This window comes from Salmo salar, chromosome 13, assembly GCF_965601325.2.
Source record: "Salmo salar chromosome 13, fSalSal1, whole genome shotgun sequence".
NCBI classification, from domain to species: Eukaryota; Metazoa; Chordata; class Actinopteri; order Salmoniformes; family Salmonidae; genus Salmo; species Salmo salar.
This window is the reverse complement of record NC_138303.1, coordinates 38,196,187-38,206,694: the sequence shown is the minus strand read 5'-3', so window position 1 is coordinate 38,206,694 and position 10,508 is coordinate 38,196,187. Positions and strand designations below refer to the sequence as shown.

The window sequence follows — 10,508 nt, the reverse complement described above, 5'->3', positions numbered from 1 at the left end:
GCCCGACTATAACTTTATAGGCAGAATACTTCGGCCAAGTGACTGGAAGCAGAAACCGGATGCCAGATCAACATGCAAGGATGGGGGTCAGAGAGAGACAGAGGAAAACCCCACACGGAGGATCTAGACGAGGACCTGTATATTCTGATCAGAGAAGATGACACGGCCCAGCTCAGAATGAGGAGAGCGGTCGTCAGGAAGCCCCTGGTGCCAACAGCGGAGGGAGAGGGCAACATGAAGACGCAGATGGAGCTGGCTCAACGGGACAGACAGAATCAAGACACGGATAGGGTCCACACCACCACCACCGCTCAGGTCCCCTGCCTCACAGTGGTCCCCACAAGGCAGGTGCTCCCTATTGCGAACCCCCAGGGTCCAGGCAGGGAGCCCGATCAGGAACAGCAACCAGCCCATAGAAAGGGCTGCCATGTTGCCCACCGGTGGCAGAATTGACACCACCCAGTATGACAAGTACACCCTGCCACCCACGTCTATGGCGCAGTGGGTTTCTAGACGTTTTTATTTATGGCCCTTTACTCTGGGCATGTTAACATTCATTTTGAATTAGCCTATATCACTGTTCTGATTCTGGTTTACTGCAGTTATTCTACCAAGAACCAGCTGTCAATAGCAATGCAAAAGTATGTCAGGACATTTTAATGAGCAGATAAATATACACATTCTAGTTCAATTTGAGTTAACATCACATAGAAGTTAAGTTATTTCTTCAACCTAAAAACACATTTAGTTTTCCCAATCAAACCTTATTTTAAGAAAAATTATGCCTGTAGAAGCCTTATATTGCTACTAAGTTCACAAACAGACTTCCTACTAAAAGAGAGCTCTCAGTTCCTCTGCTAAGAGTGTATAGTTCTGCTCTAACTAGACTAGAGGGAAGTATTTCTTCAGTGTGGACTGGCAACCATACATCCTGTCTTTGGCTTACATGAGGAAGTAAATTAGAACATAGGTCAGTGGAGTGTAACTCTTGCCTACATACAATACACAAATGGCAGAATGAGTCTTATAATTTTGCTTTTAAGTAAGAAGTACATTTTTTTTAATTTTATTTAAGGTGCTCAATAAAAACACTTAATTTCATTGAAATCAAAAAACTAATGTGATGAATACCTGCAGAGATAAAAACAAACTAAATACAAATGCTGATCGCCTAAACCACAAATTTGAACTCTTAAGTATATAATGAATGTGTGTAAACATACCATAAAAATTACAATAATTTCAATTGGCAGAGTAAACATTCATATATATTTAAGAATTACTCATATTTGCAAATATCATATCAAAATAATCTAGTACAGTACTGTTCAGGTAAATTGGAAATATAAGGAATAAAAAGACAACCTGAACATATTTCAAAAGTATCAGGCCTAAGTTTAAAGGCACAGAAAAGGCCAGAATAAGAACAAGGCAGAAAACCCCCAGAAAATAAGGACCCATTGGAATTTTATCCAGGGTTCTTCTTCTCTGGTGGCTGGATCAGCAGGGTCTCTGAAATTTATTTTATGGTCCAAAAAAACAAAAACAAACAACACTTGGTCCAACAAACACTTGGACCAAGGTGGCAGGCAGTGTATAATCCAGAGGCAACAATCCACAGTGTAAGTGCACGTTCATTAGACCCAAAGAGTGCGTATGAACGTTGCACATGCAAACGTGTGTGTGTGTGTGTGTGTGTCTGTGTGTGTATTGAAAAGTGTGTGATTAAGGTATGAACTGCAGTTGTGTCCATTTATCAGAACTCTTCTGGTTCTTCTCCTTCAGCATCAGGAATAACAAACCCCTCCTGTTAGCAGGAAACAAAATGGGGATTTCAATATTCAAATACAACGCTACATTTGTTTCCTACTAGAGATAATCATCAGTTATGAAACATGGATAGAAATGCAGAAGACGGAGTCTCTCAGACGTGTCTGTCAGAGTATTCCTGTGAAGTTACACTCACATCAGTGGCGTAGAGAACGTCCAGAATCTTCTGCATAGTTGTATCTGCCTCTCCATCCACTTCCTGGCAGATGACCTCAATGGACCTCAGCTTTCCAAAATAAAAGTCTCTCTCTTTCTCCATGTCCTGGACAGTGGCCTTCAGGGAACTGACCTGAGACGAGAGAATACATAAGTGATAGGGGAACGACTGGGCGGGGCTGTCATGACTTATGTTACAACTAAACAAGCTTCAATTTCAATAAACTATTCACCTAGCACACAAAAGCCGTACAGGAGATGGAGGGGAAATCTCATTGCGTCTCATCACAACAAGTCATTTTAGCAGTGACCCTCCAAAAGAACATACCTCCTGGGCTAGCTCCACCCTCTCCACGTCCTCTGCCCCTCCGGGCCTCCGCAAGGCACTCCCTGCTGACCTGGGCGGGGGTTTGGTTACCATCGTTGTAGACCTCGTGGGAGCTGGATCCAACACAAATCACAGTTGGCAAACTAGGACTGAATAATAACAGTGGACTGTGCACATGCACTCAACCTTAAGACACAACTGCACATTTATACCCACTGATTCCAGTTTCTAGCCTATAGAATACTGGAATGGATATGAACCTTCGTATGATGGGATAAAGGTCAGCCATTTGTCAGGGGGTCAGTCAACTTTATATAACGGGTGGGTCTAATCCTGAATGCTGATTGGTTAAAACAGTATTCCAGCTGGTGTCTATTCCACAAGTTACCACCGGCTAAATCTATGACGTTAAAATGCCCATTTACTCTGTTCCATCTGACTGGACAATCCACTGTCTCATCAGCCCAGCCAGGCAATTTATGAACTTGATCTCCACTATAAAAAAAATCTAGACTTTCTCACATTTCTTTTAGACTAACATTTAGTTTTCAACAGTGGAGATTTGTATAAACCTTGCTGTGTCTCTCCGACATTTGTCTCGGGCCTAACACCTGTGCCAATATATCCTCCAAACACCGGCTTCTCTGGAATTATGACTTAAATGGTTTTCCAGTGCTGTGATGAGTGTAAAATAATGAATTTGAAAAACATATCTGCACGCTCTCTGTTAGCCAGACAGTTTTAGAGGAATGATTCCATACATTTTCCAATTAACTGTCAATATGCCATTCAAACAAATGCAGTCAATGCACAGCTAGAATCCTATAAAATCTGTTTAATTTGCGTGATTCAAAAAACAAAAAAAATTGCCCAAATTCCGTATTTTTTTTTTTAAACCAGGTTTCCATTTTTCCCAGTTTTGGCTCAACATTGCTTTTTTAATAAACCATCCAATTTAGTTTTTCTAAGTTAACAGCAATGCTTAAACCACATCAGGAGACCATTTGAGGTCTTCATGGGAAAAATCTAAGATATTTAGTGTAGTTACCCTTTAATTCAACTGTGCAACAGCCAGAGATCATTGTTTGGTTAGCAATGTTTCTGTAGCGCTCATGTGATTCCAGAGTTTGCAAAACAAATGGCCACTGGATTGGTGCAAATAATCATATTCTGCCAGGTAGGCATGGGCCACTTTGTAGTTAACAGTTAACTAAGAAATGTTTGGGGAAAACCTTTCCATCTACCAGAACATGGTTGACATTACATTAGCATCATCGCTAATGGCTACACAAAGTGGTAGACAAATGGACGCACAGGGCGAGGAAAATACAAAAATCACTGATGCATTTTACTCACGTGTTATGATAATCTTGACCAAATTAACGCATTTTCTAATAAACGCGATATTTAGTTGATTTCCTACTAAATTCATACATTTTGGAATATTGAATTCCGTTTTAATGTCTGGATTCTATAATTCTGTCCACTTTCTCCGCAACGTGGATTTAACGCTGATTTTAATAGGACCCTACACAGCCATACACTGGTTGAAATCAGTTGATAGACATAGTTGGACTTAGTTGGAAATGCAACAAGTATTGATATTGTGTCACATACACTGAATTAAAATATACTGCTCAAAAAAATAAAGGGAACACTTAAACAACACAATGTAACTCCAAGTCAATCACACTTCTGTGAAATCAAACTGTCCACTTAGGAAGCAACACTGATTGACAATACATTTCACATGCTGTTGTGCAAATGGAATAGACAACAGGTGGAAATTATAGGCAATAAGCAAGACACCCCCAATAAAGGAGTGGTTCTGCAGGTGGAGACCACAGACCACTTCTCAGTTCCTATGCTTCCTGGCTGATGTTTTGGTCACTTTTGAATGCTGGCGGTGCTTTCACTCAAGTGGTAGCATGAGACGGAGTCTACAACCCACACAAGTGGCTCAGGTAGTGCAGCTCATCCAGGATGGCACATCAATGCGAGCTGTGACAAGAAGGTTTGCTGTGTCTGTCAGCGTAGTGTCCAGAGCATGGAGGCGCTACCAGGAGACAGGCCAGTACATCAGGAGACGTGGAGGAGGCCGTAGGAGGGCAACAACCCAGCAGCAGGACCGCTACCTCCGCCTTTGTGCAAGGAGGAGCAGGAGGAGCACTGCCAGAGCCCTGCAAAATGACCTCCAGCAGGCCACAAATGTGCATGTGTCTGCTCAAACGGTCAGAAACAGACTCCATGAGGGTGGTATGAGGGCCCGACGTCCACAGGTGGGGGTTGTGCTTACAGCCCAACACCGTGCAGGACGTTTGGCATTTGCCAGAGAACACCAAGATTGGCAAATTCGCCACTGGCGCCCTGTGCTCTTCACAGATGAAAGCAGGTTCACACTGAGCACGTGACAGAGTCTGGAGACGCCGTGGAGAACGTTCTGCTGCCTGCAACATCTTCCAGCATGACCGGTTTGGCGGTGGGTCAGTCATGGTGTGGGGTGCCATTTCTTTGGGGGGGCTGCACAGCCCTCCATGTGCTCGCCAGAGGTAGCCTGACTGCCATTAGGTACCGAGATGAGATCCTCAGACCCCTTGTGAGACCTATGCTGGTGCGGTTGGCCCTGAGTTCCTCCTAATGCAAGACAATGCTAGACCTCATGTGGCTGGAGTGTGTCAGCAGTTCCTGCAAGAGGAAGTCATTGATGCTATGGACTGGCCCGCCCGTTCCCCAGACCTGAATCCAATTGAGCACATCTGGGACATCATGTCTCGCTCCATCCACCAACGCCATGTTGCACCACAGACTGTCCAGGAGTTGGCGGATGCTTTAGTCCAGGTCTGGGAGGAGATCCCTCAGGAGACCATCCGCCACCTCATCAGGAGCATGCCCAGGCATTGTAGGGAGGTCATACAGGCACGTGGAGGCCACACACACTACCGAGCCTCATTTTGACTTGTTTTAAGGACATTACATCAAAGTTGGATCAGCCTGTAGTGTGGTTTTCCACTTTAATTTTGAGTGTGACTCCAAATCCAGACCTCCATGGGTTGATAAATTGGATTTCCATTGATTATTTTTGTGTGATTTTGTTGTCAGCACATTCAACTATGTAAAGAAAAAAGTATTTAATAAGATTATTTCTTTCATTCAGATCTAGGATGTGTTGTTTAAGTGTTCCCTTTATTTTTTTGAGCAGTGTATAAAACGCAACACGGATAGTGTTGATCCCACCTTTCATGAGCTGAAATAAGATCCCAGAAATGTTCCATACACACAAAAAGCTTATTTCTCTCAAATGCTGTGTACAAATTTGTTTACATCCCTGTTAGTGAGCATTTCTCTTTGCCAAGATAATCCATCTACCTAACAGGTGTGGCATATCACGAAGCAGATTAAACATGATCATTACACAGTTGCACCTGGTGCTGGGGAAATCAAAAGGCCACTCTTAAATGTGCAGTTTTGTCACGACACAATACCACAGATCTCTCAAGTTGAGGGAAAGTGCAATTGGCATGCTGACTGCAGGGTTGTCCACCAGAGCTGTTGCCAGAGAATTTCATGTTCAATTCAGTACCATAACCCGTCTCCAATGTCATTTTAGAGAATTTGGCAGTACGTCCAACAGGACTCACAACCACAGACCACATGTAACCACACCAGCCCAGGACCACATCCAGATTCTTCACCTGCAGGATCGTCTGAGACCGCCACTAACAGCTGATGATAGATCACTCCTTTTGTTTTCCTGCATAAGTATAATCAGGATTATTGGATTTCTCCCTGACCAACATGGCTGCCATTTTCACCCCATTCTGGAACTTTGATGTTTATGACATACCCTACTAAATTACGAGGCCATCTATGACCTAGCCTTACAACAAAAAAGTCCTTTCCACAGTGTGACCATGACTGTGAAAGCCCACCATAGGTGCCCATTGGAGATCCCAGTTTGACCATTAAACCACCTTACCGACTCTCGCCGCTGGTCTGATAAGAGGTGGGGAGCTGTGGAACTGTACTGAAATAGAGATGCATACAGTATGCATTTAAGGGATCAAGCATCAAAGACGCAGGAATAACTGTTTGTCCCACCGGCTGACTGGGAGTAACTTGGAAATTATACATTTTCCTTACTCACCAGTGGTGGGCTTCCTTGGCTTGGATGCGACCTGCCCTGGGTTGGGCGTAGGAGCAGTGTCCTGGCCCTGGCGAGCACCGAGTGGGTCATAATCCTTCCCATCGTAGTTGGCATCAAATAATTTCCTGAACCACTGCACAAACTCAAAGTTGTCCTGGAACTTGCCTTTTATCAGTTTATCAACAGGAATGATCTGGAAAATGATTAAAAAGTGTCAGTCTGTAACGTGATCTTTTAGGAATACTGCAATAGCCGAAAGTACACATCGAGTTACACTCGGAAACACTCACCTTGTCAACCCCCATCTTCTTAAAACTGGTCTGCAGAAGTTTGAAGTTGTGGAGGAACTCAGTCTCTAGTTTTGCCTGAAATTTTACCTTCTTCAAAGGGATGCATCCAGGGAAAAGCATGTCCATGAACTGACAGTAAGCAGCACCTGTGTGAATGTGATAAGATCATTTATTAAATTACCAGCTAATCATGTCTCAACTTTTATAGGCTTTAATCAGTGTAAAGTACTTCAGTAAAACTCCTTAAGTCATTTTTTGTGGGGTTACTTTACTTCAGTATTTTTTACAACTTTTATTTCATTCGTAAAGAAAATGTACTTTACGCCATATATATTTTCCCTGACACCCAAAAGTACTCGTAACATTTTGAATGCTTAGCAGTACAAGAGAATTGTTCAATTCACACACTTATCAAGAGAACCTCCCTGGTCATCTCAACTGCCTCTGATCTGGTGGACACACTTAACACACATGCTTCGTTTGCAAATTATGTCTGTTTTGGCGTGTGCCCCAGGCTATCCGTAAATAATAAAGGGGGAAAAAAACAAGAAAATGGTGTCGTTTGCTTAATAAGGAATTTGAAATGATCCATACTTTTGATACATAAGTATATTTTAGCAATCACATTTGATACTTAATACCAAATAATTTATAACTTACTCAAGTAGTATTTTACTGGGTGACACTTATTTGAATCATTTTCTATTAAGGCATCTTTATTTTTACTCAAGTATAGAAATCGGGGTACTTTTTCTTCTGCTCCTGACATTACCTCCTGCCTAAATGTCCAATGACAGCCCAAGCCACTTACCTGTAGGGAGTACAATTTCCCTATACGAGGAGTAGTTTCCAAGATGGCGGTAGGTGAATATACAGTGGATTTGGAAAGTATTCAGAACCCTTGACTTTTTCCACATTTTCTAACGTTACAGCCTTCTCAATCTACACACAATACCCCATTCTTGGTCATGGAGGTGACCAAGAACCAGATGGTCACTCTGGCAGAGCTCCAGTTCCTCTGTGGAGATGGGAGAACCTTCCAGAAGGACAACCATCTCTGCAGCACTCCACCAATCAGGCATTTATGGTAGAGTAAAAGGCAAATGACAGCCCACTTGGAGTTTGCCAAAGGGCACCTAAAGGATTCTGAAACCAAGATTGAACTCTTTGGCCTGAATGCCAAGCGTCACATCTGGAGGAAACCTGGACGAAGGTTCCCCTTCCAACTGGACAACGACCCTAAGCACACAGCCAAGACAACGCAGGAGTGGCTTCAGGACAAGTCTCTGAATGTCCTTGAGTGGCCCAGTCAGAGCCCAGGCTTGAACCCTATCTAACCTCACTGGAGAGACCTGAAAATAGCTGTGCAGCAATGCTCTCAATCCAACCTGACAGAACTTGAGAGGATCTGCAGAGAATGGGATAAACTACCCAAATAAAGGTGTGCCAAGCTTGTAGCGTCACACCCAAGAAGACTTGAAGCTGTAGTCGCTGAATTCTTGTGTAAATGTAATTTCATTTATTTTAATATGAATTAGCAAACATTTCTAACCTGTTTTTGCTTTGTCATTCTGGGTATTTTGATAAGATGTTAATACCTTTTAGAATAAGGCTGTAACGTAACAAAATGTTGGGGAAAAAATGAAGGGGTCTGAATACTTTCAAATGCATGGTATAGGCCTACACATACAGGCTGGTGGTGTTGTAGTTAGTTGCCAAGCGGGCTTGAACCTCCAGCACATAGCTAAAATAGTCCAGACTCGTTATAGTTATGTCTTAATTGAGCATAGTGCAGACTCGTTATAGATATACGTCTTAATTGATCGCTTAAAGGATGCATTGACAATACGATTTAAAAAAAACTTCCATCCAACCTTTTCCTGGTGATACTTTCTTGGTTCTCGATTCTGATGCCACAGGTGTCTTATAAAACGTCAGTTTCCAGTTGCAGGTGGAACTTGCAATTTAATATTCTGATTAAATATTAAATGCACTTTCTGTATTGAGTCAGAAATTATATTTTTTCTTTATATTCTCTTTTTTTTTCTCCATCTGCAACTGGAAACAGAAGTTTAAAAGACAAGGTATGCATCTCCAAATAAAGGTGTGTCGAAAATAACGTTACCACGCTTTGAATGAACCATCAGAACGGCCATCACAGGCTAGTTAGCTATGCCGATGGACATATTTCTGGTTTGATCTAGATCAGCTAAATTAGCTAGCTAAGGTTCTTTCTTACTGACCTGAGCACAACTGCTCAATCTTGGCGTAGTTCATCTGTACAGACTCGTTGATCCAAGATAGCATATCATGGCGACTAAGGTTGTCGCCGGTCACAGATGTGGAGTAAACGTTGACAGCCATCTTCTAGCTTGGTATATGGGAAGACATGAGAATAATGTAAGTTTTAGGGAAGAAGGGGCAAACAAAGAAACATCTAGCTAATTTACATCTTAGTTAGCTAGCTAAGAAACGCACGATCAATGTTCTTTATGGCTAGACAGCTACTAGTAGCTAGTCAACGTTTCCGCTTAACGTTTGTTAACTTTACGCCCTATTAGCTAAATTACCGTGTTAACCATCAACTTTGACGTAGTTGACAGTGATCATTCCCAGCTAACGTTAGTCATATAATGTTAGCATCACGTTATAGAGTTTGCCAGCTTAGCTAATATTGAGCTAATCCGGAACAGCTAACCTAACAATACGATAGCTAGCTGTTAGCTATCAAACACACCTATCCGTCAACAACGACATCATCGCTAATACTAGATACGCTATCCATTTTAGCTGGATAGTTTTACTGTGCATTATCCATTTCCGTGAAACACGCTTTTGAACTTACATTTTCTTAATCTTCCACTGGTTGAATCAAATTACAAAAAGGTTAAAACTTGTGGATACACCAAACTTTCTCGCCGTTCACCGGCGTTTTAATTCTTACGTGCCTTGTTCCTTCCTCTTGGCTCTTGTTAGACGGTAGCTGAACATTAACGTTGCTGCCACCTAAAGGCTTGGAGTATACACAACAGGCTTTGGCTCCCACTTCTTCTTCTTTAAGGTTTTATAGCAGATTACACCTATTGGTCTACTGCCGCCACCTATTGTACGGTCTACTGAACCCAAAAATATCCCACTGAGGGGGGAGGGGCAAACATCTCACTCCTTCAGTAACAGTTCAAATCACATCCCTAAACAGGTTTAGCTGCCTGTGAGGACGGAGCATTCATCGACAGAATTCATTGTAATGCCTCTGCTGTAAAATCCCTGAGTCCCAAAAAACAATCAACCGCACTCACAATGATCCCTATTTTCTCAGATTTCCTCTCTGTTTGCGCTGTGCAGTTGATAACCAATGTAATAAACGTTACAAAGTCGACCTTCTTAACATGCAACATGTCAGAATCGCTCTTTTGACAAGGAATATTATCCAGGGTCTCTACTTCTACTGCCATTATTTTTTCAACTTCACTCCTTTCTTCCAGCCTTCTCATCCCCTCTGCATAGGAGACATGCTGGACATGTCACACCCTGATCTGTTTCACCTGTCTTTGTGCTTGTCTCTACCCCCCTCCAGCTGTCGCCCATCTTCCACATTATCCCCAGTGTATTTATACCTGTGTTCTCTGTTTGTCTGTTGCCAGTTAGTTTTGTTCGTCAAGCCTACCAGTGGTATCCCATTGCGCCTGTCTGTTTCTAGTTCCTGTTTTGACCATTCTCCCTGGATTATTGACCTCTGCCTGGCCTGACCATGAGACTG

General features: G+C 42.6%; 1 protein-coding gene across 3 annotated transcripts; it reads right to left on the bottom strand.

Annotated features, from left to right (window-relative positions):
* Window positions 1–642: 642 nt before the first annotated feature.
* On the bottom strand, window positions 643–9,731 carry mare1 (Microtubule-associated protein RP/EB family member 1). Of its 3 annotated transcripts, none has more exons than XM_014135584.3 (8): window positions 9,594–9,731; window positions 8,992–9,119; window positions 6,749–6,894; window positions 6,459–6,651; window positions 6,291–6,338; window positions 2,315–2,427; window positions 1,967–2,119; window positions 1,031–1,807 (listed from the first exon to the last, which is right to left on the bottom strand). In XM_014135584.3, exons 2-8 carry the CDS (start codon window positions 9,110–9,112, stop codon window positions 1,757–1,759), a joined length of 825 nt encoding a protein of 274 aa, XP_013991059.1. In that variant the 5' UTR covers window positions 9,113–9,119; window positions 9,594–9,731; the 3' UTR covers window positions 1,031–1,756.
* Between the last annotated feature and the right edge of the window lie 777 nt (window positions 9,732–10,508).

Bases quoted from the DNA above. Each gene is read 5' to 3' on its own strand.
- mare1 (XM_014135584.3), bottom strand. From the start codon at position 9,112: ATGGCTGTCAACGTTTACTCCACATCTGTGACCGGCGACAACCTTAGT. The intron at 6,339-6,458 runs GTGAGTAAGGAA...TCTCTATTTCAG, and splicing joins GCCAAGGAAGCCCACCACTG to TACAGTTCCACAGCTCCCCA. The intron at 2,120-2,314 runs GTATGTTCTTTT...CTCTCGTCTCAG, and splicing joins GGGTGGAGCTAGCCCAGGAG to GTCAGTTCCCTGAAGGCCAC.